This window comes from Drosophila suzukii, chromosome 3 (assembly GCF_043229965.1).
Source record: "Drosophila suzukii chromosome 3, CBGP_Dsuzu_IsoJpt1.0, whole genome shotgun sequence".
In the NCBI taxonomy this organism is placed as follows: Eukaryota; Metazoa; Arthropoda; class Insecta; order Diptera; family Drosophilidae; genus Drosophila; species Drosophila suzukii.
Genome location: NC_092082.1, coordinates 5,533,214 through 5,560,403, shown reverse-complemented (window position 1 = coordinate 5,560,403; position 27,190 = coordinate 5,533,214). Strand labels below are relative to the sequence as shown.

The window sequence follows — 27,190 nt, the reverse complement described above, 5'->3', positions numbered from 1 at the left end:
CCTGGAGAGTGCCACCCGCCAGTTGTAACGGGTATTTGCCGGTCAGCTGTTCAACCCCCGCGAATTGTGCATCTGTCTGCTGCGCCCTCTGTCGGACATTGACGGTACCAGGCAGCTGTCAAAGTGGCAAAAAAATCAATACCAACCCCCAACCCTCCTCGTTAAAAATGTAAATGCGAAAAAATTCAATACTGTGCAGCCAAACGCGACGGTCGCAGCGTTCTCCACTCACAATCGCTCTCCCCGCTTTATTTCCCCAGCACGTAATGCTCCAGATTCGGAAATATAGCCCAAAAGTCGGTTAAAGATTGAAAACGGTTTCGAATCGCCCCTAAATCCTCGGTAAAATCCCCAGCGAGGGCAACTTGCAAACCGGCAACAAAATAAAAAGTGCACAGCCTGTTCAGTGAGTGAAAAGTGGCAAAGTGTTTCAGCATTAAGCTATAGCATACGATCTTGGGCAGATCCGGCGAAACATATGTCAAGTGCAGGGCGCCGCGACTGCTGTGGGAGGCTGTGACTGCGACTTCCGCATCCGCTCCTGTTTCTGTTGTTGTTGGCGGCAGCAGCAGATACAACAATGATAAGGTGAGTGCGCCCGGGGTTCCCCCTGTTCCCCTGAGAAATGTATGAAAGTACAACAAATAAAAACAGGGCTGTCAATGGGTTCTTGAGGGTTAAATACGTTTTTAGGGATAGGGCAAGCCACTTCCCAAATTTGTATGCAAACCCTATAAAATGAATAGGGGAATACCTTAAACTTTAAAAATTATTTGATTAATTTATAAGATTTAATTTAAATACGGAATTTGTAAGTTAATGCATATATTGTTTTTTTTTTAAGCTTAATTATTTTATTTATCTAATATTATTATTATTAAATTAGTATTTATATTTAAATTTATTTGTCTTTATCTTTGGCTGATAAGTTATACATACATTGTTTTTTTTGTAAAGCTTAATTATTTTATTTATCTAATATTATTATTATTAAATTAGTATTTATATTTATATTTATTTGTGTTTATCTTTGGCTGAATGTTCCTCCTAAGTTCCTTGGGAATTAAATTAAATGAAATTTAAACTATATTAAATACGAAATTCTTTTCAAAATATTTTGTTATCCCTAATTGCTATTAAACGCAATTCTTCTGATTTTAATTTTAATTTTTCAGGACTTATGTATATTAATAGTATAATAAAAAATCGTTGAGTTATAAAAATATTATCTTTGGATTATCAAAAGAATTCAGCACTGGACCTCCTCATTTACTTAATTATTTGACTTTGGAACACGGTCCCTGGCTAGAATACAAACATCCTTTGCCCACTTCGAGGAGAGATCCATTTCGATAAATAGAAATTGCCAATTAAATGTGAAATGTAAATTGCCCCCGGGCGACAGTCGAACAGTTCACAAAAAGTGTCCTGGGGGCCGAGGGAAAAGTTCTCCGCTGGTCACTCGCATCCGGTTTTTGGTCCTGACAAAGTTTTTGTGCAGCTTGTGATGTCTGCAGCGAGATATGAGAATTGTAACTTTCGGACCGACTGTCTGTCGGTGCGTCTGTATCATTAGGGCAAAGTTGGCCCACTCAAGTAGTTGGTTTTTATATGTATGTGCGAGATTTGGAATTTATTTTTTTTTTAGCTTCGCTGCCATTAATTATGAAGGCTGAACTATGCCAAAGTTTTGCAGACGCTCCCCCCCTCCCTTTGCACTTTGAGCTGCTCAATTGTTAAACCGAAATTCATAAGTCCTAATGACTGGCTGGGCGGAGGTGAGGTCCTTTTTAGGGGGGATAGAGCAACAGACAACTTCAAGTTTGCTGCGGATGCGGACGTTGCATGTACGACAACATCATTATCAGCGTCGGCAGCGTCAAAATGCCATTAAATGTGTAGCCTACAATGCCTTTGAAGGATTACACACCCCCCTGTTTGCCCACACACTCCCACTCCCCGAAAGAAAAGGAGCGAAACGGAAAAAATGTGCAGCTTTGTCAAATAGTAAAGAGCGCGGAGTAGCAGCGAATAGTTGATCCACTGGGAAAAATTTAATTAATTTAAAAATACTACCTGGGATTAAAAAAAAAATGTTTTTGACATTACTCTAAGCTTCTATATGTATAAAAATTAAAATGTTTTTGGTAATCAGTAGTAATACAGTAATAAAATGTTCTAATCTACAGTATTACAGTTTCCGGGTTTTACTTTTTTTTAAAAAAATTAAGAGGAACGTTAAAAAAATAAAATTGCAAATGAATGAAAGAGATTAAAAGAGGAAATGATATAGGGTTTTGAAGAATATATGGTTACTATCCATTATAAACCAAAGTCAACTTCGAAATACACAATTTTTTTTAGGTATATTTGCATATTTTTCAATTAAACTTTTTTTTTAATTTCTCAGAGATTTTGTAAATAATTTTTTCCTGTGTACTGTTGCTGTTGCTGCTGTTGGTGTTGCAGTTGCAATTGCTGTTGTTGCTGTTTCTGTTGCATGAGTGCTGGCGGGCATTGAAAAACACACTCACCCACACATGCACGCACTGGCAGTCAGTCAAAAGCGCGCTGCCCCACCCACTCTACCCCTTTTGCCACCCCAGCAAACCCCCCAAAGTGCGTTGCATACTCCGCCTCTGCTTCTTTTTTCACGCTTTGTTTGACTGGGATTGGGATTTTCCCCAGCAGTTGTACTCACTCTCGTGGCGGTTGTTGTTGCTGCTGTTGTACACATTGTCACACAGGCAACAACGACAACTACAAAAACACGAGCAACAGCGCAAAAAAAGAGGAAAAACTTTGCCACGTTAACTACTGACTGACTCCGGCCAGGCGACAAAAATGTCAAGGATTAAAAACTACAAACCTACATTTTAGATTTATTTAAGAACTATTTTTGATTGATGAAAAATATTTAAAAAGAGATTTGTGTGGGATTTTAAATTAGAATTCGACACAGATTCTTATCCCTTTGATTAATGATGATGTTTTAATTATAAATATTTTTGAAGGTATTTTTAGAGAAATTAGGCTTACGGGTTTTGTAATATTTATTTTTTTCCTAATCATGTTTACATTTAATTGAAAAAGTTGTTTTCGAAATCAGTTGTTTCACATTTGATGGTGGCAGGACGACATTCTGACGTAGACCTGCACCAACTACGAATGTGTGTCTACGTTTGGGGGGCGGGAAAATGACGATGAGGAGCCGGGCCAGGAGAACTCAGGACAGGACAGAAGTTCCCCGGCTACGGGGAGGGTGTTAATGAGCAACATCGCAGTGGCAACGACTCTGCTTAGTATTTGTGTTTCTTCATTTCCGGCTTCCACATGTTGACATGCTGATGATGTTGGTTAACTTCTGCCGAGGATGATGGCCATGATGAAGTCAGCAGCGGGGCAGGATCAGGAGGAGCAGGATGTGGAGAAGCATCAGCCAGTCTGTCATTCAGTGAGTGAGTGGGCGAGCTGGTTAGTCAGCTTTGTTTTGCTACTCCACTCGCTGCTTGTTTGTTAACGCTGCGTATGCGTAATTTTCATATTATGTAATTTTAACGCGCTAAATGGAAGCTTAATTTGATTAGAGCGCCATAAATGTGTCCTGCTCGCTGTGTGTGCCCCAAATTGACTTGTTGGTTGGACTCTCGCAGAGGTGACGCATAGTTGACGCAGTTTCCCAGTTGCCCCAAAAAAAGGAGAAAACTATATTTACGCCATCTCCCAGCCACTAGCTCGCATCTCCAGTTACCAGTTCTGGCTGCACAGAAAGAAAAACTGTATCCTTCTGTTCAAGTCAAATAGGTGACTAAGATTCTAAGAACATAAATATCATTTAAAAAAATTCCTTTTGTGCAATATATTAGGAAAATTCATATGGCACTTTATAAGTTATCCTTCTCTTCAAGTCACCTATTTTTTAGATTTTAAGAATAAAAATTTCACTTAAAAAAATATCCTGTTGTGAAATATACTAGAAAAATATTTTAAGAATTTATTATCATTTTTTAATTTGATTCCTAGGCTTGTCATTTATATTTAGGTTAATAAAATAATTCATTGCATGTTATTTTGATAAATATTTTTAAGAACTCCAGAATATGAAAGGTAATGCAAGGTCATTTATTTAATTAAATAGTCTTGGGCATCGCAATTTTTCCCGGTGTACTGGGCTGCTGGCTGATGAGCTCATATTGAAAGTTTTTGTGCTCTGTGGGACGACCTAGTTTGGCCAAAGCCAAATCAATGTGGCCACTGCGGCGCCATTTGCACTGCCGACCCTTTTGTGCATTTACTCTGTTTTCCGCTCTGCCCTGCTCGACATTTTCCGGGTTTTCCCTCCGCCTGTGTGTGTGCCTTTTTTTTCTGTGCAAACAATTTCGCCTGGTCGCCTGGTCGGGCGTTATTAATTGAGCTTTTGATGCATAGCCAGTATAACGATTGTCCCATACCCATTTCATCTCCCATCCGGGCCATCTCATCCATCTGTTCGTGTGCACTTAAAAGGCTACATAATTGTTTTTACCAAATTGAAATTTTAATTGAATTCGTATTGGAATCGTAGCCGGGTATCGGGAATCCCTCAGTTATGACTTTAAATCGTTGCCACACCGGCTTAGAAAATAAAGGCCGAAGAGCAAACGGCAGCTGAATTTCTATTTGATTTGGGGAACCATGAAAATTAAAAATTTAATACGCGTATTCGTGGGGCAAAAAAGCCGCATAGGCATTTCATTTTATTGTAAGCAAAGCCTCGGCATCAGCAGCAGGCCCATTGACATCCTCGTCGTCATTATGCACATTATCCACATCAACAATGGCTCAACGAGCGGCTGAATGAATCTCAAGTGGGCAGTCAGCCCCGCCCCCTTATTTGGTATAGATACGTGCACCGATAGATAGATAGATAGATAGATGGATGGTTATGGGGATAGCTTGATGAATGGGTAGATACATATCGAAAAAATTGCATGATTCAGTTTGTTTATTTGCGGGATAGTTCAGACCCTGCCCATTTTTAAATACCGAGAGTTCTGTGGATTCACCAACAGCACTTGAGACTAATCAAATGAACAATAAACGATTCCCATTGCAGCAGAACCGATTCGCAGACATAACACATTGCGGTGGCGGTTGAGAAGAACGGCATGGTGAAAATGGAATCCACGGAAGAACAGGATCGAAAGCTAGTTTTGGAGTTCTGCCACTTGCTAGAGAAGTCCAAGCAGCTCTTCAACGGGCTCAGGTGAGTTCAGGGGGTCAAGTACTATTCTGAATGGGTTATAATTGAAATTATTTGTTTACAGGGATCTGCCTCAGTACGGCCATCGGCAGTGGCAAGCTTACTTCGGCCGCACCTTCGATGTTTACACAAAGTTGTGGAAGTTCCAGCAGCAACATCGCATGGTACTGGATTCAAAGTACGGCCTGAAACGCTGGCAGATCGGAGAAATAGCTAGCAAAATTGGGCAGCTCTATTATCACTACTAGTAAGTCAATGGATATTTAAAAATACTAACAAAAAAGCAATTGGACAGGATACTTTTTAAGGATTAAACGTAATAATAAAGTAATAAAGTAAATTACTGCCAATTTTACCACTGAAATAATACAAGATTCTTAATAAATGCTAAAAACGAACCGCCTTAGGGATTTAAAATATGAATTTAAAGAGGTTTAAGTCAGAACGATAATGCCTACACCGAGGAAAATATCACATTTCTTATATACCATTCATATTTATGATAGGTATAATAATAATGATAGATAGTATGATATGATAGATTACCTTAGAGAGGAATATATTTTCTGCTACTTTAAAGTACATGAATATTTATCAATGATAGTATTCTGTTCCCAGTAAAACACTTAAGATAACCTCTAAAAATTATTGAGTACCAATTTGTTTGATTTGATTACTAAATGGCAAACATTCCTCCTACAGCTTAAGAACCAGCGAAACCAACTACCTGAACGAGGCGTATCAGTTCTATGCGGCCATCAGGGGTCGGGCGTACTACTCGCGGGCGGCCAAGGAGGATAGGCCGGATCTGATGGTGAAAAAGCTGCGATACTACGCCCGCTTCATAGTGGTGTGCCTGCTGCTCAAGAAGATGAAGCTGGTGCGCGAGCTGGTCACCGAGCTGGAAAAACAAATACAGGAGTACACCAACACGTAATTACTTAGTGGCCCATTTTTGACTCCGTATTAATCCCCAGATTTCCCCGCAGCTACGAGCCGGAGGATCATCTGGAGTGGTCGCTGGTGCTGGAGGAGATCAAGGGCTTCATCAAGGCGGAGGCGGCGGTGGCCGTCCTGCACGCCGACTCCAATCCCATCATCCTGTCGCACAGGTGAGTCGTTGCCACAAACTCTGTCCGTACACGCGTATTTGCCCGTGCTTTCGTCGGCGGAGGAGGAGTCTGGACAGCTTGTGGGTGGCCAAGTGTATAGCCTCTATCTGTCCGCATATGTCTATATGCCCTGTTCTGTTTGCGTAGGTATACGAGTTTTGCTTGAGTTCCGTTGCCGTTGATTATGTTCATTTGTTGTGCTTATCACAGAAGACTTGAAACACCAAAGAACACTCACCGTTGTCATTTTGTCATGCACTTAACCATGATCTCTGTCCCAAAAACACCCACCAAACCAATCACAATCCGGGTTGGAGGATTGAAACTGTTGTATACGTTAGAAAAAAGTAAGGTTCATAAATTTTTTTAACCTTGAAAATTATCAAATTTCCTTTATTTATATTTCACTTTTACTTTACCAATTTGATATCAATGATATCCTCTTAGAGATTGACCAATTAATATGTTACAAATATTATATTTTTGTATTAAAAATTTTTTCTTAATAACATTAAAGAACTTTTTAATGTGAGTTCTACGTTTTTACCTCTGAAATTGTAAAGGACACAGAACATTTTTGTTAGTATAATGCATTTTATCTGTTTTTACAATAGACAACTTTGATATATTTATTTATCAAGTTAGGAACAACAGTTTCATTACCCCACCCTACACACACTCCACAAGACGTTATCATTTCATTATCATTTGGTCCATGATCCCCCAACTCGATCCCACACCCGTACCCTTGTCACCTCATTAGTGCGCCGCATTCTCAATTCTTCTGTGAAAGCACGGGCCCCGCCATCCGCCTGAGGACGAGTGCGACTACCCCGACTGATGTGTCCAGTGGTTCCGGTTCTAGGTTGTCGCCGCTGACGACGCCGCCCTGCGAGCGATCGCCGCACATGACCCTCAGCCTGCAGGAGATCCTGATCGTGGGCTCTGCCTGCGAGCAGGCCAAGTTCTCGGAACTGACCATGGACATGTTCCGGATGCTGCAGACGCTGGAGCGTGAGCCCACGGAATCCACCACGAATCCGCTGAGCATGGCCCATGGACTCCATGGGCACGATGCGAGTCCGGCGGCCAGCCGGATACCGCCATACGGAGTGCCGGGCTCCAAGGGCTACATGGAGAACGGTCGGGCCTTTCGAGACAATCCCCACAAGTATTTACTGTACAAACCTTCGATTAGCCAGCTGCTGGTATTCCTCGCCAGCGGCACCAAGGAACTGCCGCTGGGCGGTGCCCTGCTCCTCTACATGTCCGCCGACGGCTGCTTCTCCACCACCAAACATCCCGAGGATTGTGAGTATACTGATCTTAATTACATTTTTTGTTAAATATTTATTATTGAATAATTTTCAAAATGTCTAAGTATAATTTTTAAAATTCTTACAAAAACATTGCGTTTTTAAATTTTTAGAATAATATGAGGTCCTTTATATTTTATCTATTGGTTCCATTGTCACCATGTAAACCTTTTTTAATCCGTAAAATATTTTCCAGTTGGCTACGAGCTGGGCGGCCTGGCCACCAGCGTGAAGCGGGACAGCGTGGACGGAGGCGGTCTGTCGTGCCGGGGCAAGTCTTACAAGGAGAACCACTGCCTATATCCGGGTGATCTATATCCGTTCACACGACGGCCCATGTTCGTCGTGATCGACTCGGACAACTCGTTTGTCTTTCAGCACATACCGCGCTACTTTGGCCAGCCGCTGGTGGTGCTCATGTCGCCGCAGGATGTGCCGCCCGCATTCCAGGGTGAGATTCCTTTGGCAACCCATATCGGATTGTCCAGTTCTGATCATTGTGGTTCGATTTCAGCTGATGTCCAGCACCATGGCTCGCTGTTTACATTGTTCCTGCACTCCCCGCTCACCGCCCTCTGCTACATCTGCAACGTCGGAGACGTGCCCATCCACCACTGGGAACGCTGCCAGACCTACGTGGATCGGTTCATCACGGAGGCCTCGCGCCTAGTCACTCGGTGTCGCATCGATGAGATCGAACAGGGCATAGGATTTATAGGTCAGTATTTCGGAGTATTAGCAGCATAAACATAGAGTTCTTAAAAGGGCGATTCTAAATTGTTGAGATACTTTGAAACTGGTTATTCAGATGGAGGTACAATGTACCTGGTACATATACCTTATATTTCACAATATGTAATATTGTATATACTCCTTTTTGTATGAAATATAGAACCGTGGATGTTAAACGATACGTATAAATTTTTATAAACTGTACCATTCTAACTCTAGTTTGCCAACAAAATGATATATTATGGAGGTCTTAACTTAGAAAAGATAAAGTTATGATACATATAACACAGAATCTATGTTTGGATAACCATGTTTTAATATATTACCTTATAAACGAGATCAGAATCTTTAAGTATTACTAAAATGTCTTTCTTGCAGACTCCTCCTATGTGCAGTTCTTTGGCGACGACTTCCTGCGCACCCTGATCCTCCGCTTCGTCTTCTGTGATGTCGTGCTGCGCCTGCACCGCGGATTCCGAGGGCGGCACATGAGGCCGCGATGCGAGCCCCAGCTGCCGGCCAACGAACTGCTGGAGCACCCCTCGCTGTCGCACATCATCTTTCAGCTGGCCTCGGCCCTGGATGTGCGGGGCCACTTCTCGGAGGGGCCGGAGTGCGACTGATGACTTTTAGCGGCCGTAGTCCTAGTGGTGGCCGTGGGGATCTGCCTGCGACAGCAGCTGTGCCAGGTGATCGGGAGGCAGTTTTCCGGGTGGATGCTTTCGCTGTACAATACTTTTCCGCTGGGCTGGAACTGGGCCTGAGATCGGGGACGTGGGTTTCCATGGGTTTCCGTTACCTTTCCTTGGCAGTGCCCCGGCTGCCGGCGTAATTCTTTTTAACAACGTAACGCAACGTAACTGCATTATAATACGAATATAAATATATAAATACGAGTATAATATATATATATATAATATATGCGTATATGGATAAAGGTAAATTAATCAAGTAGCTAGTTTTCTTATATAGTGCGTCGCGCAATGGAAATGGTCCAATGTTAGTTGCTTAGCATATACATAATTAATGATAACGAAGATATACATACATGAAATCAATGATATTCAGCCGATATCGCTGCAGCAACAAGAACAACAACCACAAACATGTCAAAAGAACCTAACAAACGATAACTGCCAAAAGAAGATGAAAAAAAAACGAAAAACGAAAAACAATTTAAGAAATACGAAACCGAAGATCTAATCAAATTTAGTTTGAGCGATAGCGGGAAATTTTTATGAAAATTGTGAGAGGGGACTTTTTGTATCGGGTCTAGGATCGCCTGATCGGGAAATAGGTAACTTTGTCATACGCAGCGGAAACATTTTAGCTTTTATACAACCGATATTGAGGGAAACCTAATCGAAAGTGAATTACGAACACGACACACTATATAAGAAAGGGAATGCGTTTTTTATGCATTGTACGCGGCGCTCATAACAAATTTAAATTACGAAACCAGAATATTATTGTACGTATGTAATATTGCATATATGTATCTATTATGATTACAAGATGACTGAAAGTTACTGTTTCAACAAAGGAAAAAAGAAAAAATAAAACAACCAAAAAGATGGCAACATTTAGCAAAAGTAATAATAAATAATAATAACTTATACATAATGCCCTAGTTAAGTGAAACATGGAAAATATACAAAATATATTTTGCGTATGTAAAAGTAAAATACAAAAAGCCCAACCAACATTTTATACGAAATAAACGCATACAAAATTTACACTTCAACTAACGAATGAAAATCTGTTCTTGAATCATTTTCCAAAATGCCGCAAAATTCCATTTCGGTTTTCGGTTCAAACTGTGAATTGGAACAGGTCACCGTAATAATAAATATTTATGATAACATATAGTTACAAGTCACACTAACTCTATGGATTTATAGGCAAATGATAAACGCAATATTGAAAGTTACAAAATTATATATATAAAGCATATATATTTCAATACGAAAATAAAACTAGTTGAACGCATAGTAAATTACTTGATCATTTTTACACGACAAGCCGCAAACGAAAATAAAGCAAAATCTTACCAAAAAGATAAAAACAATTTAACAATTACTTTAAATTTATTATTTACTACGGATAATATGTGCATTTTTATATATTTAAACGAAAGATAAACAAATTTTACGCTAGTTACAAACAAATTTTTCTGAAGTCTTCAAGCAGCCGTATTAAAAAAAAAAGAAGAAAACTACCACAAAACGAAAAGAAAACTAATTTATTCAGCCGAGTTCTTATAAACTTATTCGCTTTGTTAACTAACAAATTGTATAGCTTTTTCACAATTTCGTTTACACTTTTTGTACATATAGGACAAATACTAAAAGAATCGTTGAAGGAACCAAATTGTATCACTCACTCATTGTATCATTTCCATTCAGGTTTTTGTACATTTTGAGAACTGCATTTACGAAATAGCGAGAACAAGTAAGGTAAATAAAAACGAAAGAAAGAATTGCAAATAATCAGCAACATTAACCACACACTCACACGTAAACCAAGCCCACAAACGAGAACATCTAAACATTATCATAAACAAATTGTTTAAACGACATGCAACACCGTCAAAGTCACAAATAACATACAAATCGAAAACAACATTAAGAAATGATAACAAATTTAGCAAAGCCACAAGAGAATATTATGAAAATGGAACGGAGAACGAGAAAGTGTATGGGAGTTTGTATGAAGTAATAAGAATAAAGCACACGTTTGAAAAGAGATTCGCTTTTTAATGGTTCGAGATCTATTTCTTAAGACCCCCAGTGTAATAGTTTATCCACTTTAGATGGGACGAAACTCGTGTGGATATATCGGGTAGCTTCAGCTTGCACTCGCTGTCGAATCCATGGGATACAATCCCCACCAGCGTTTTGGAGCCATCATCTAGCACCATCGGACCTCCGGAATCCCCTCGACAAGGCAGACCTTTAGTGGAATCTATGCAGATGAAGGAGCTGGGCACGACTTTCCTGCCTGTGCCATATGATGGGCACCCGGATGTACTGAAGAACTCTGCTGGGCTGTTGCGTGGTTGTGATGCCCCATCCAGAAATTATGGCTTTACGACCTTCATAGGTTTTCTTGGTGCTGGGCAACTTCGCGGCTTGTATATTTTTACCGAAAGTGAGCTTCTTGGGTAACCTGATCAGGGCTATATCGTTGGTCACGGTCTTCCGATCGAATTTCCTATGCACAATGGTGTGGCTCTTGTTAAGCACGATTTCCTTGTCCTCAAAAGAATTGAGACTGCCCACGTTGACTAGCACTTTTAAGCTAAGGTGAGAGAATGATTAATATTATTATTATGATTAATATTTATTAAAAATTCATCAAATGCCATACTTACAGCTTAGACTTTGGATCCTGTAGGCAGTGGGCTGCGGTAACAATCCAATGGCCGCTGAGGATAGTGCCTCCGCACAGATTGGGCTCATCCATGGAGCCTTCGAAGTAGCACAGAAGACCAACCTGGTATGGCAACTGTTTCACTTTTGCCGCAGTGCCATTCATAATTCGCAGAGAGCCGATCTCCTGGCCTAATCCCAGAGAGAGCTGAACTATAAGCACCAGTTGGAGGATCATTTTAACTGATTTATGACTCCTAACCCTTCAACAGTTTATATATGGCTCAAGCTCGTGGGTTAAATTGATTGCCTTGTTTTATGGTCTCGGCGTGATCGAACCTCTTTGCATAATCTGCGTGATTTTGGTTTATTGGTTATAATATTTACGGGTAGTCGGATACATGGTATTTATTCGTATATATGGGTGAGATAAGGGTGAGGGCCACTCAGCGAGAAACTCCAAACTTGTAGATAACCTCATGGTGGTACGTTTCTCCCGGTCGCAAAATGGTCGAGGGGAAGTTGCTGTGGTTCACAGAGTCGGGAAACTTTTGTGTCTCCAGGCAGAAGGCTCCATGCTTGGCGTAAGCAGCTCCATCCTTGCCGGGAATAGCCACTTCACCACGTTCCACGTCCGGCATGAAGTTGGAGGTGTAGAACTGCACTCCGGGCTGATTGCTGACCACCTCCAGCCAGCGTCCGCTGGGCGGATGGGTGACTCTGGCCACCTTGGCCAATGGTTGCGGTGGGTTGAAGTTTACACAGAAGTTGTCATCGTAACCACGAGCCGGTTGGAGATTCTTGAGTCGTTCACCAAGATTCCCTGGTGCACGGATATCAAAGGCTGTTCCATCAACTGGAAGAATCTTTCCCGTTGGTATGGAGGATTGATCCGTTTCGGTGATCGCATAAGCATTGATCTCGATGGTGTGCTCGTAGAGACCATTGGCGTCGCTTTTGTGGCCAGCCAGGTTAAAGTATGAGTGATTGGTGAGATTAACGGGTGTGGGTTTATCGGTCACTGCACTCAAATCGACATGGAGGCAGTTATCCTCGCTTAAGGTGAAGCTCGCCGCGACTGTAACCTTTCCGGGGTAGCCCTCATGACCGTCGGGATTGGTGTGGGAGAGCGTAACACCATCCTGACGCACTGCCACCACTTCCCAGTGGGCCTTATCGAAGCCCACGAAGCCGCCATGGAGCTGGAACTTGTTGTCCCGGTTCTTGGACACCTCCACCAGCTTTCCATCCAGAATGAAGCTGCCGTTTCCAATCCTGTTGCACACCCGTCCAATGGTTGCTCCAAAGTAGGGGTTCCTTTCACTCTGATAGCCCGCCAAGTCATCAAATCCCAGGGTCACGTCATCTATTTGACCGCTGGCATCCGGAGTCTTTATGCTGGTGATGGTGGCTCCACGGGTGATCAACTGGACGGACACTCCATTTCCGTTCGTCAGGGTGAACCGCTTGATGATGTCCTTTGATTTGGTGATCGGATTCAGCGCTCCGGTGGCGAAGACGTCCTCCGTGACGTTGACCATTTTGGATGGGGCTGCAGCTGGGGAATGAGTGCGAGTGCCGATTGCACTGCGTTTTTATCTGACCCTCTCCAAGCCGTAGAGGTTAATCAGCACTCGATGCGCATTTGTGTTGGTATTAATTATCGCAAAAAAAGCCGCAAAACAAAAACACAAGATTATGCACATAGATAGTGTTATCACAAGGTGGCTATGAAGAGGGTTTCGACGAAGGGGATGGGTAAGGGGTCTTTAAAAATTGTGTCAGTCTGGGATATCCAAAAGATTGCTCAAACTCGGCGGTAAATTAGTCTAATTCTTGTTTACTCCACTTTTTTAATCACCTTAATTGTGGTTCAAATTTCAGAGTTGCCAGGCCGGATTCAGAACGGCTGTCTTATGAGCATGAGCGGAGTCAAAAAATTAAGGGCGGTTACCTGATTCTTGGTAATAAAGGGTACTCTGTGCATATTTTGAAAATTGTTATTACAGGTAACAAATTACTATTATTTTATTTTCTCGATTAAGAATATTTTTAACTGTATTATTTATTGTTTCTCGCAACATTAAAAAAAGGATATTAACTGTCAACTAAATAAATAAATAAATATATTTCTAACTATTACTTTGATTTTTCAAAATAATTTGTTAGCACCACCCGTATTGAAAATTGCCGCCTTTCATACTGATCTGGCAACCATGCTCTAGAAAATACCAAAATACCAAATACCAAAATAGTCCACCTCTAAGCAACAGGTCGGTTGTTTATTGAATTTGGTTTATTTAACTTTATGTTAATTTGGCAAATAGAAAGCTAGCTAACCGGTGCAAATTCCCCCTTTGTTGACAGAGAGCCCAAAGGAAACTGAAGAGTGGCGCCCGCTGAGTTCATCCCACCCACGTACCAGTAATCCGAGGAACAGAAACCCCACAATGCAATTGACGTGGCAGAGAGATCAGATAAATTTAATACTTCCCATAGCCGTGATTTGTTGTTGCCTGCTAATCGACGTAACCAGCGCTCAAGAGGCCCAACAACCATGGTACGAGAACCTTCCGGCGGTGGCCATGGACTACAAGGTGGGTTCCGGGTTCGGGGTTCCCCTCGAGGATCGTATTTCATCGGTATTGTGTCTTGTCTTTCAGGTTCACATAGATGCTGGTAAGGAGGACTGTTACCATCAGTACGTTAAGGCGGGAGCCACCTTCTACGTGTCTTTCAGTGTAAGTGGAGGGTCCAAGGGTCCTAGTTGTATGTTTCAGTTCATTACCCCTTTGAGCATCACTACGGTTAATGAACCAGAAATATCTAAATGTCGCGGTAGAAGTATTTTAAAATCTAACAAATTCAGGGGGTTTCATCGAAAACCCCTTTTCAAGACATAAATATCAAATATTCTATCGTTTTTTATGGTTTAAGGAAATATTTCTTTAAAATCCCAGTGGAATAGTCTAAATTTATTGTTTTCGATGGAGACCTATTAAAATTCTTATCAGGCAGTTGCTACGTTGTGTAAAATGTATATTAATGCACATAAGAAAATTACTCTGAATGTTGTTATTATATATGTGTGTTGTTAAAACCAATAACATTATACCGATCTATTTTCCAGGTGGTGCGAGGAGGCGATGGCATGGCTGGTTTCGCAGTCCGCAATCCTGCTGGTGAGGTGGTGAAGCCCTACCAATGGCAGGCTACTGCAGATTACACGGACCAGGTCTCGCCAGGCGGTTACTATTCCGTGTGCATCGACAACCAGTTCTCCCGATTTGCTAGCAAGCTGGTTAACATCTATATCACGGTAGTGAAGTACGATGCCTGGGACAAGTACGCCAAGGAGATCGAACAGCTGCAGCTGAACATGCAAAACTTCACAGTAAGCCAAACTGGTTTTAGACACACCCGAAAAAAATCACCATGATCTATTTTTCAGGCCACCATTGGCACCGTGGAGCGGAATATAAACGACATGATGGGCTACCAGGCGCATAGCAGGCATCGGGAATCTCGCGATTATGCGTTGCTGTTGGACAACAATGCTTATATTCAAACCTTCTCGATTAGCCAAATAGTGGTCATATTGATCACGTGCTCCATACAGGCAGGTTATCTCTTTTAACCTTCATTCCCTTATTTAATAATTCGTTCCTTTTCCAGGTTTTCTTTGTGCGCAAACTATTCGAAGTCAAGTCGGGCTCCAAAAGTCGCATTTAAGCTCGTCAAGTAATTTTTAAAAGACTTCTCAGCTTCCTTTTAAAATTCCATCCGCATTTCCAAGACATTCATTATTCCCGCTGAACCCCTTGCGAATTTTTGTAACTTATTTTACCACTGGCTAAACTGATCAAGTGCTACTGAGCAGACTTTTTCGTAATTTCAACTACTTATGTCATACGAGTTGTAGACAGCAAAACTTATTGTGATAAGTGTACATTTGTGTGTTTTGTTCAATTAAAATATTGAAGATTTTTGTAATTGAATTGGGTCTAAGATATACATTTACATTTTGCACTTTACTATTGAAAAGTTACCATTTGGGTTTGATTCTTCACTAAAAGCTCTGCAAGGACTTCGAAGAAACTTTGGTAATCCTACATGAACCGTTAAAATTTAATATCCTGGTGGGAATAAACCTTTTTGAAAAGAGTCAATTTCTTTGGTGCAAGTTAAACAAAATGTTTTATAAAACCATTAAATTATGTTTAAGTTTATTATTAAGGTTCAAGTACTTTTTTAAGAACCTTCAGATGATAATATGTGTCTTGCGTAACCTATAACATTTTAGAGCCAGCTCATTAGCCTTATCTCCAATTCGAAGACATTTCGAAGGCATTTCTGAACTTATGCTGGTAAATTAATCACCCCCAATCCCGCTTATCGCAAATTATCCGGCCCCATCCATCGCAGGACCTTAAATCATGTCACCAGCTGCCCGCTTATCTAAAAGTCATTTAACACATGTGTGTGCTCCAGCAACTGGCATGTTAATTATATCCTTTTTGGCAGGCACATCTGGGGTTCTTGGGGCGCCTTTTGTGGCCACTTTTGCTCGAAATTAAAATGTTATTATGCGAGCTTATCTGCGGGCCTTAAAGCACCCGCAAAACTAAGGTCCTAATGGCCTCGCACACCAGCATACCAGCACACGCTCTTTAACTGTTTTAAACGCCATTGTTAAAATATTGCTCATACGCACTTCCGCCCAAAATGGGGTCTTCTCTCTTCGGCAGCACTAATGATGCCCCAAGAACATGGAGCAAAGGACCCGGCGAACGCAGGAGCATCCACGATGGCACAGAGTTGGCTCCGCCCACTAGAAGGAGCTGGGAGCAGGGACAGGGAGCAGGGACAGGGAGCAGGAGCAGCAGCCGATGACAGTGGCAGATAAAAGGGCAGCGGCAGAGTGGGCTGTGGGTGGGGGTGGTGCGGAGAGCGCGCCTGCGCATCAGCCACCGCAGGAACGCAGGACGATGGGGTGACACATCCTTGCTGATTATACCCAGAGTCCTCCTCCCCCCAACCACCGCTTGTGGGAGGAGTGTGTCGCCATCTTTGAGCGTGGACTGGTGACTGGACGGGATGATCTGGCCGCCACATTAACTTGGAGTGCGCACTACCAAGTGCAACACGTCGCGGACGACATAATAGCGGTACTTTGCGGTTTAGATTCGTCGGTCACACGTCGTCAATATTCCCGGGAAGAGGGCCAAAGGCAAACCTTTCTTGGTCAACAGACAGCAAAAACAAACAGTGGAGCAGAACAGAGCTGTAACAAACCCACACACAAGGAGTGCGGAAAACTTGGACACATACGCCCAGCTTGTTGCTCGCTGTGGGCGTGGCAATAGTGTAAAAGAAGCGACAAGGACACATGTGTCCTGCCAGTGTGTCGCGGAAATTTTTGTGCGGAAATTATAGAAATTTCGCTTTTTGATTTCATTTTCGTTCCGCTTTCGTTGCGAGCCTCTCTCCGCACACCACCCACCGCCCACCTTCACCTCCACCCCTTTTACACCTGTGCGAAAAGGCATCGAGTGTTGCCCAAGGAGCCCGCTGCCGTCGGTGTCCGTGTCCAGTTGGCTTCCTCGTCCTTGCATTGACAAATTTCCTTGCATATCCGCTCCAGGACTTCGCAACTTTGACTGCAAACAAAACCGTCATTTGCGTGGCGCGTCGCTGTCGCGTTCACTTGTCGCATATCCGTCGCCATTTTGACAATAATTTCATTTCCGGTCGGCAATTTGTACGCACTTGAGTGAGTGATTAACTGCATCGAACTCGAGCGATTGTGAAGTGTTTACGATTGCAACGTGTCCCGCCGGAAGTCCGAAAGATAGTCGTCGAGGAGTCTTATTTTTGGATAAACTTACTTACATAAACAGGCACAATCCTGAGGTGAGTTTGGAATGCATTATGAGATGAGTATGATTGTTTGAGTTTCCGACGGAGTTATGGAAACTTAAAAACTTGGAAAGCTTTGTTAAAAACAGAACAATCATGTCTCAAATGTATATTTTTTCAACAACAAATCATTAAAAGCATACATGAATTTAATTATGGTTCCTTTTACATTGTTTTTCAAAGGGAACTATTACAATTTTCTAGTTTATTAAGCTATAAAGAGTTTAAATTTTTAATTTACGCCTATTTGGAAATGATAATGTTATTAATTTTGACTAAAATCTGAAACCGTATTTTCCGACCTAAAAAATCAGTGTTTTGGCTGCCAAATTGCCAATAGAGGTCAGAATGAGGAATGTCATACCTCGTTGAACTCGTCGTTTAATTTGCAATATATTGGCATTAAAACCCCAAAATGTTTTATTTTTACCATTTTTCTCAAAAAATTGTGATGTAAATAAAAATTATAAAAAATGCGAAAACTGGTCAAAAAATAAATTTTGATTAAAGTGATAAGGATCGTTAGCATAAGTTGCAAGCTGCTCAAAACAGTCGGTCTTTTGGCTGTACGCCTTGATTTGACTTAACTACGATTGAAAAACAGCAAAAAATAGATAAATTTTGACTAAAATCTGAAACCGTATTTTCCTCCTTAAAAAATCACTGTTTTCGCTGCCATAATGCTCATAAAAGTCGGAATGAGGAATGTAATACCTCGTTGAACTCGTCGTTTAATTTCCAATCTATTGGCATTAAAACCTCAAAATGTATAATTTTTGTCATTTTTCGAAAAAAATGTGATGTAACCCCTTATAAAAAATGCGAAAATTTATAAAAAAATTAAATTTGCTTGAAGTGATGGGGATCGTTAGCATTGGAAGCAAGCTGTTTAAAACAGTCGGTATTTCAGCTGTATGCCTTGATTTGGCGAACTGCAATTGAAAAACCTCAAAAAATAGGTGTTTTTTTACGAAATTCTGAATCTCATTTTTCCTACCTTAAAAATCGTTGTTTTTGCCCATTTCATGGCATAATTGTGTAAATTGGGCATCGCATAAGACAACATATATTTATACAAATATATATATCATAATCAACATACTTATTTTAATTTTTTTTACATTTTTAAATTAGTATGTAGATTACTTTGCCTATATAACCAAGAGGATAATGATTCTGTTGAAGCTTTTTGTGCACTCAGACCAAGACCTCAATTCAAACATCTATAAGAACTTCTGGGCATTTTAGTAAACTAAAATCATATTATCGAATACGTAGAAAAGCCAATTTATATTCCTGAGATTTCTATATAAATTGACCTACAGATAGGCCCTACAGACTGATAGAGTGACATCGATTAGATTGTTTAGGCTGATTAACAATATTTTATTTGTATTGCGTTGTGTTTTTTTATAAAAGTTCTTCCCAACGCTACAAGTTTAAAACTCATTATTTGTTGCGCTAGTCACACAAATTTCATAAATTACTAATTAGTTAGGATCCAACATTTTTCCTTCACTGCATGGCAAATAAGTCTATAGAAGAATTTAGTTTTAGAACTAACTTTCGTTATTTCCTGCGATTCTCTTTGCCAATTCTCCCTAACGATAATTATCCAACCCCCTAAAAAGCTCATTCCACCATCAGAAAATTCCGTGGCATATGTTTTCTGCTAATCGAATTAGCAGACTTAAAACGGAAGTATTCATAAACCAGCACACAGAGCTAATCAGCAGCATCATCGGCATAAGCTCGACAATTAAGCAGCCCAGCAGTTCCATCAGCCAGCGAGCAGCGAAAGCATTAAAATATCCAAATTTTCGAAATTTGCATAAAAATCTTACAAACCATTAAAGAGCATACAAACGTGTGGCCTCTTAATTAAAGGATCTGTCGTTCGACAAGGGGATTACACCATTAACAGCTGTCGAGCGGCATAAACTCGGCAATCATAGCGATACGAACTGGTATTCAAAAAATCAACACGCGTTGGAGAGCGGGACGAGCATTCAGCCCATCTGCAGACCGACATCCTGGCATCCCGCTCGTATTTCCGGTGTGCGCGCGTTCGCTCGGCGATTGTGATAACTTGGAAAATACTCAGATACAAAGTACCAAAAGGCAAAAAAAAGAAAATGTCTGCCTGCTAATGTTGGCTGGTGAAATTTGCGTACATGCAAACGCAAGTCCTCGGCCCAAGTACAAATAATAAATAATAAATGAGGCGTGTGCAGGCCGTTTATAATGTCGGACAAGGCAAAAGTTGATGATGTTCTGTAGATGCTACTGTTTCGATAACGAAATCTATTCCCCCAAAGATCTTAAAGCTGCTGGGGTTCCAGTTTCAGTTTCTGTTTTTCGCATTTGAGGGTACTTTAAGCCAGAGACAGGACAAGTCGCACTTTGTATGGCATAAATTTCGTTGGCATAAATCAAAATCCAGCAACTTCCGACGAGGGCAGAGTGCAAAAATTTGCATGCCCTGTGTGTGCTAACTGCAGACTGGCCGAAAAGGGCCAGTAAACAATGGTTCGCCTCCCCTGTTCCTGGCCAGCTGGACATTAGAGAGCCACGCTCAAATGGCCGCCACCCACGCACAGTTCAACGCTCATACGCAACGTTGGCCCAGTCCAAAAACCGGGACTGTACACACAATAAATAACGAGCCAGATAATTATGCCCGTCGTGTTTATATCTAAGGGAGCCCCAGAGCTCCAAAGCAGCCACTATTAATTATGCCAGCCGTTCGAGGGGCCTCGGGGGGTACTTGTTTAACGTGTTAGAGCCATGGCAATTAGAGCGATTGTTTGGCCCGAGAGGCATTCTTAAAATTGCAGTCTTTAATTGTGGGCCAGGCGTTGGCGTTATGATTTATTAATATCTTGTTCTGCAAGTTGCCATGAGGTGAGTGATGGAATTTAGTTTTACTTTAGAGCAATTAAAGTTCTCGGTAGGAGAAGTAGGGAGGATTCGGTATATTTTTCAAAGAGTTCCTGTGATCTAGTGTTTTTTACTTATAATATTGTTTTATATTCAGTGATATAAGTACATTTTTAAAAGACAATGTTAAGTGCATTTAAAATATATTTAAAAAATTGTATATATTTATGAATCGTACTTATTACAAAATGTGATCTTATGATATATAAAACTTTGTTATTACTAAATACTGACTTGACGCATTATCTATCATATATTTTCAGTTAGAAGATATTGATTAAGAAATATTCTTATGGAGCCTCTAACAACAGTTTTTCTTTGTTGGTCTCCTATTTTTTTACCTCTTTATGATCTTCTCAACTTTCTTTATTTTCAATCTCTTTTTTCTGCAGAGTCAAGTGGAATCCCTTGTTTAGCCAACAGCCAGCCATCGAGGCTCCCCCGGCGTGCGCCATGTACGAGAACTCCTGTTCGTATCAGACGGCGCTGGACCTGAAGCGAGTGTCGCCACCCACTCTCGCCCAGGTGAAGACGGAGGACTGCCTGACCCTCGGACAGTGCTCGCCGGACTGGACCTCGTACCGCTTCCACCAGTCCACCTTCGAGCAGCTCAAACAGAGCGTCGAAAAGGCCAAGGCGGCTCTTCAGGACCGCAGCAGTTTCTTCGGGGCCAGCAGTGCCTTCAGGTGAGCCAACTTTAGAATTTAATAAACTATTGTTATCTTTAAAATGCTTTAGTTTGAGGTACAGAATATTAAAATACATTATTGCTTAAAGATGATTATTTTATTCCAAACTCAGTAATGTTAAATAATTAAGATGATACAAACTTTCAATTTTCATATTGTATATTTCCATTTGTGAAGAAAATATCCTCCTCAAGAAAATTCTCCTGAGACTATTTCCAAATGTTAAATTGTGAAAAGAAATTCAATTGTTAAAACTATTAATGGAAGATTATTGATGAGCTTGCCCCTTAAAAATAAACTTTAAATAACCATTTAGGTATTTGTATTAAGAGCAAGTTCCAACTTTAAGGTTTAGTTAGAACTAACTATTTAGAGTACGGTTTACTTAAACTGGGGAACCTTATAATACAAAGATTTTATTATAAGTGTACTTGTTCTGAATTTATTTGTTTCTTTGGTCACCTACTAAAAGACAAAAAGACTAAGTGTGCTTCTCCAACCACAGTGACATCTACTCCAGCCAGCGCTTGACGGACACCTTGGACACCCTGCCCGTCCAGTCGGGAAACGGGGCTGGCAACTGCCTCGGCCTCCCACACAATCCCAATGTCGGAGTGGGCGTGGCCGGGGTGCTCAACTACAATGCGGTTAGCAGCAGTACGGCCGGAGTGCTAGGCAGCAGCGGGAACGGTGTGCAGAGGCACCGGCTGGACACTCTGCAGCCTCCGCCCGGCTGCTCCCCCGCCGTCACCCAGCACGGCGTCATCACGTCCAGTGCCGGACAGGTCACGTCCGGAACTCTGGATGCGGTGAGTGCGGCTCCGGCACTTCCATCGTTAACGGCGTCCAGCTCCTCGCATGTGGAGCACAAAGTCCGGGCAGGTAAGCTAACAATAGTTTTTACATTGGGATAAAACAGCTGCTAAAAAGAAGTAGCATTTATTTTATATTTTTAAAAATTGCTATATGATATTTTTAAAGAGATTTTCGGGTAAGCGCCTTACATGTATTTAGATTTCATAATTTATAATGATTATTTATCCCCTTAAAGTGAAAAAGATGGTACAAGTATTTTATTGGATGAGACGGTAGCTCCACTCCATTTATATGAGACTAGGTTCAGACTTTTCTTTAAAAAAAGGGCTTTCCGAGGGTATTACTAGTTCCTATATGTCATTGATCTGTGTTGATTCTTTAAAATGTATGCAATTTTATATATATATGTACATATGAATACCCAAGGAATATGATTTATTAAAACAACATATTTGATATTGAATAATTAAAGTATTTCTAAAAAAATCGTTTTATTTGAAATAATAAGTTGATGCATTTATTTTTTAAATTTTCACGGTAAATTATTTTAACAGACATGGTCGTTATATAAATGACTGAGATAATAACACCGAGAAATATATTTTTTAGTGCACCAACCCACTGACCTTCTCGCAATTGTCTAGCACAAAAATGTCAACGAAATGGCGGAAAAACAAATCCTGCGCTTCCGGCCAAGGCAAAACGGACCCAAACCGAGAAAAAAAAGCAGCCGAAAATGTTGTGCCACAAAAGTGGCAAATTTCGCGTATTTATTTAAACACATCCAAGCAGCATATGTTGGCCAATGGCCACCCCCGCCGATCCCTGTCCAGTTGACCAACCACCAAATATGTCCAGGACCGTAACATTTAATGGCCAAAACAACGGCTAAAAACCGCGACCAGCCATGTACATAATTCTGCTTGTTGTATCAGCAACAATAAGAAGCGAAAAAATTGGGCAAAAAATTTAAATTGAATTATCCATATAAACGTTGAGGTCTCCCGGGGTCGGTTTCTATTTCTCTGATATTTTCATGGTTCGTTTTTATTTTTCGGTTTGGTTTGGTTACATATTTATCAATTTAAGCCGGGCCAGCGGATGTGGCTTATAATGCGGCCCGGAGCCGGTTGCTGTTGACTGTTTGCGGTCCTTGCCAGGTTTTGATAGAAACATCAAAAACCGAACAATTTCATCGCGTGCCTGGCAAGAGTTTGTTATGCCGCCTCCGTCCGTCAAGTTGTCCATGTCCATTTATTTCTATAAGAAAACTTCTTTCCTACTTGCTATCTTTTTTTTTTGGCAAATTTATGTCCTGTTTCTGCTTCGTTTTCAATTAGAAAAGGCTGACAAGGCACGACTTGTCTGTTCCTGGGCCGAAGGACGAGTGCTTCATGGTAAAAACTTGGCTCAAATTGAATAAATGAAAATGTTCGCTTAAATTTTTCCTATCTTGGTTTTACTTTAATCGCCAATTAAAGGACGCTTTCCTTCCCAAGAGACAACTTCTGAAGTCTGCCCTCGCAATTGGTAGACACAAAATGGCCGCCCAGCTCATCTTTATCCATTCTCATCTCGACGCGCTCAAGCAAATATGAAATGAATCCTTTTCAGTCAGCCCAGCCTCCTGCTCCTTGACGCCCCCGTCTCTTTCATCCTTTCTCCGGCTGTCTCTTTCTGTGGTCGATGTCAAGTTGTAGCTGAGTTTTTGCCGCTTCTGCTTCGCCATGAAAAGATTTTGTCATGCGTAACTCATTATTTTTTGCTCAAAAGACGTTTGGCTCACAGAGGCGCATAAAAAATAATTACACTTTGCAGCCAAGCCAAGGCGCATAATATTATATATATACCGATCCAATTTATACACAAAGTGTAGAGAAAAGTCCTGAAATAAGTGTAGTTACTTGGAAGTAAAATGAATATTTAAAATTTAATTTGTTAAATGGAAACATGTTTTTCATATCAAAAACATTATGTTATCCACAATCTATCATCTTCTGAATGAATTTATAAACAAAATGTACGGAAAAGTCCTGAAATAAGTATAGTTACTTGGAAGTAAATTAAATATTTGAAATTTAATTTGTTAAATGGAAACTTTTATGTAGAATTAATATTTTTCATATAAAAAGCCATATTATATATCCACAATCCATCATCTTCTGATTGAATTTTCTCACAAGCTATCCGCACAAATTATGATACAGTTCGTTTCCAGACAGCTCCCATGATGGGAACCGATTCCCATCATCTTCATGGCTATTATTATCATGGACTCGTATCATATCCGGCTTGACATTTCAATTGAAAGCGTAGCAAATTCCTCGTGCAATTTTTTCCTCGCCGACTGGCTTATTGTTGTTTACATCAAACAAAGATTTACGGCAATTAAACATCTCCATCGCTGGTCTGTGAAGTGACAACCCTCGCGATTATGTCCTTTGCGGTTCACAGGATCTGTCAGCATTTCCATGGGGTGAAGGGTGAGGGGTGGAGGTTTGGTAGGTTGGCCGACGTTGCGTGACGGTCCTGCAGGCTGGGGTAGTGAAGTAAAAACCATAATTCGAGCCATAAATAAACCAGTCGCTAGTTGTGATGACAATTATCTATGCCGAGATTTATGAGTGCCGGCTCTCCGTTTATATTCACTTTTTTTTCTCGGATCCTTTCCGTGGCCAAAGGCAAAGCGTGCCGTGCTGAGTGTGCAAATTTTCGCTGGCTGGCAATTAAAATGTCCTTTTGTTTGTGCCTTCGTCTTGCAGATAAATCCTCGCTGGACTGCGCCACCACAGCCTCGCATGCGGCGGTGCCCTCGTCCTCGTCCTCGAGCAGCGACCATCAGCAGGGCAGGATCAGCGGCAGCAAGAGCAGCAGCACCAGTGGCGCCGGAGCAGGGGGATCTGGAGCATCGGGAGGCGGCTCTGCACTGTGTAAGTTCAAAATAGTGATTATGTCAAAAATGTCCTTTGAGCTTTTGACAGCTTTCAGTCAGGACAGCAACCTTAAGGTGACACACAAAGTGTCATTGTTCACATAAAAGGTGGCGCTTTTGTGCTCTCAGGGGGTGGAATGTCCTTGGCGAGGGGTTTTCCTGGGCAAAAGGTGGTTCTTGAAATAACATTTAAAGGGTCTATCATACTATAATGAAATTTAATAACATTGTATAAACACTAGAAGAATTTGCAGGCTACTTAATTTTGTGACATTATTATACAATATTTTCGGAAACTTTACTTTGCGTTGAACTGTTTTGGAATACAATCAATGTAATAGTATTTTATAAACAGTGAATCTATTCGACTTTGTACAATTCTTCTGCATTCTTTTTTGGGACCTTAACTTAGTGATGAACAGCCTTGGGTTTTGAATTTGCCGTAGAAACTCAAAATATTTTAAGATGAATACATTTCTTTTTTAGTATTTTTAAATCAACTACTAATAGGGATAAGAAAACCTGAAAATATATATATTACATTATATTTGGAGGGATACGGTAATATAACAAATGAAATATAATATTATTAACTTGATTAGTGTATTCACACAAAGTAAAATATAGTATCGAGATAACTAAAATCCTTTTAATACAATTTATTCATCTTTTCCCACGAAGTGCTAAAATCCCTTTTGAAGTATCTCCCAAATTTGATAACTCAATTGCTCACTTGACTTAATGCCTTAAGCCTGACTAATGCGCGTAATCTGGGCTGCGAACCTTTTATGCCAGGTCCCTCTGGGAACTGCAATTGAGTTCATTTGGCAGTGGGAAAGTTGGCAAACAATTGTCAAGGCCTTATGTTTGTGTCCTTTGTTCCTGCCTACTGTAAACATACAAAACGCAACAGTCACAACATTCGCTCGCTTTGCCAGTGAATCTGTGACTGCCCGTTGATAATTTGACTCTTAAGTGCTCTTCAGCGCTAATCCTATTAAAGCGTGTTAGTCACACGCTCCTTCGAGCACACTTCACTCGGTAGGACAACCCCCGAGCGCATCCAGACATCCTGTCTACCAGTCCTCACCACCAGCTCGAGGGATGGTCCTTCAGCGAGGACAATGAGGCTAATCGACAGATCATAAAATGATCAAAATGTTATGTGAAGCGCATTAGGGCGCACGCTCCGCTGACAGCGTGGTAGATACTCTATGGAGTATCTGTATCTTTGGATTGGCTGGGAGGGGCTCGATGTGTGGGATTCTTTCGGCACAGACAATTGAGCGGTTAGGTGTGCATAATGGAAAAGGGTGCAGGACGGCAGCACGTCATCGTTAAACTCATCGAGTGGCAATTGATAGAATTTATTGTTTTATTGGTCTGATTACAGATACGTTTGTTTATTTATGGTTTATTGAATCTAATTAATAGGGCTTACGTGCTCGTTGAATAGGTATTAAACCATATCAGTGTATTTATAAAGATTTTAAGTATGCTTCGAATCCTTTTGGTTTTGTTCATATTTAAAAAAGTAAACCATTTTATATAAAGGAATTTTTTTCATTTAAGTATGGTTCGGATACTGTGTAAGACACAGACAAATCTATAAGATACTTAAATTAAACGAAATGATGATAACATCATTGTATGGAATTTTGATATTTCAAATTGGGTAGTACTCAATTTGATAAGCTATTTCTAGGATATATGAAAAATTGAAATAAGTTCAGACCCTAATGTTAATAGAGGAGTAAGCAACTGATTAAATAGTTTGTTTCTTAAAAATGTTTCTTAGTTAAATGTTAATTACCTTGGTTAAAATTCCAATATTTATTTTAAAAAGCTCCCCGTAGCTTTAAAATTTTATAACATGTTTGGAACATCCTGGGCACCCCATTCTCCCGGGTTTTTAATTACATTTCGGGCCCTACATAATCATATTTTGCGATGTCTATCATCATCTGTCGCTGGGCTGTTTGTTTGCCAGTGGCTCACCCGAAGTGCTCAACTCTAATCATAATCACATAATCTGGCAGCAGGTCGGGCCCACCCCACACCGCCCCTCATCAGCGCGCCCAGCGGGTGGTGGCCACCCCCTTTGGCCTTTGCCGCCCACAA

The 27,190-nt window shown here is 40.9% G+C and overlaps 6 protein-coding genes across 12 annotated transcripts in view; 4 read left to right on the top strand and 2 right to left on the bottom strand.

The window, feature by feature from the left end:
* Window positions 1-27,190, top strand: part of LOC108012509 (larval cuticle protein 65Ab1) — a 218,541-nt gene that overhangs the window by 139,251 nt on the left and 52,100 nt on the right. The window lies entirely within an intron of this gene.
* Window positions 137-11,044, top strand: LOC108013574 (protein SCAI). 5 transcript variants are annotated; one of them, XM_070995693.1, is made up of 10 exons: window positions 138-406; window positions 465-588; window positions 5,096-5,245; window positions 5,307-5,489; window positions 5,945-6,175; window positions 6,232-6,354; window positions 7,205-7,665; window positions 7,867-8,121; window positions 8,185-8,388; window positions 8,781-11,044. In XM_070995693.1, the coding sequence occupies exons 3-10, from the start codon at window positions 5,148-5,150 to the stop codon at window positions 9,023-9,025; spliced, it is 1,800 nt and encodes a 599-aa protein (XP_070851794.1). In that variant the 5' UTR covers window positions 138-406; window positions 465-588; window positions 5,096-5,147; the 3' UTR covers window positions 9,026-11,044. The 5 variants fall into 5 exon arrangements, with proteins under 5 accessions (XP_016934988.1, XP_070851794.1, XP_070851795.1 ...); XM_017079499.4 differs by having other exon boundaries at window positions 137-588; window positions 5,945-6,163; window positions 6,220-6,354; XM_070995694.1 differs by having other exon boundaries at window positions 138-588; window positions 5,099-5,245.
* LOC108013447 (chymotrypsin) lies at window positions 11,138-12,077 on the bottom strand. The gene is given in 3 exon segments (XM_017079322.4): window positions 11,138-11,398; window positions 11,400-11,702; window positions 11,776-12,077. Coding segments are annotated over 3 exon segments (765 nt in total). The 5' UTR covers window positions 12,012-12,077; the 3' UTR covers window positions 11,138-11,172.
* On the bottom strand, window positions 12,122-13,623 carry LOC108013446 (galactose mutarotase). The gene has a single exon (XM_017079321.4). It carries the CDS (start codon window positions 13,312-13,314, stop codon window positions 12,220-12,222), a length of 1,095 nt encoding a protein of 364 aa, XP_016934810.3. The 5' UTR covers window positions 13,315-13,623; the 3' UTR covers window positions 12,122-12,219.
* On the top strand, window positions 13,966-15,771 carry loj (p24 family member logjam). 2 transcript variants are annotated; one of them, XM_017077932.4, is made up of 6 exons: window positions 13,966-14,046; window positions 14,141-14,370; window positions 14,437-14,514; window positions 14,904-15,167; window positions 15,225-15,392; window positions 15,449-15,771. In XM_017077932.4, the coding sequence occupies exons 2-6, from the start codon at window positions 14,224-14,226 to the stop codon at window positions 15,503-15,505; spliced, it is 714 nt and encodes a 237-aa protein (XP_016933421.3). In that variant the 5' UTR covers window positions 13,966-14,046; window positions 14,141-14,223; the 3' UTR covers window positions 15,506-15,771. The 2 variants fall into 2 exon arrangements, with proteins under 2 accessions (XP_016933421.3, XP_036671955.3); XM_036816060.3 differs by lacking the exon at window positions 13,966-14,046 and having other exon boundaries at window positions 14,062-14,370.
* The window catches only part of LOC108013595 (DNA-binding protein D-ETS-3), a 32,797-nt gene continuing 22,284 nt past the window's right edge, over window positions 16,678-27,190 (top strand). The window contains 4 exon segments of the mRNA XM_017079528.4: window positions 16,678-17,686; window positions 21,025-21,318; window positions 21,827-22,203; window positions 24,900-25,067. Coding sequence (XP_016935017.3) covers window positions 21,086-21,318; window positions 21,827-22,203; window positions 24,900-25,067 — 778 coding nt within the window. The 5' untranslated portion in view covers window positions 16,678-17,686; window positions 21,025-21,085.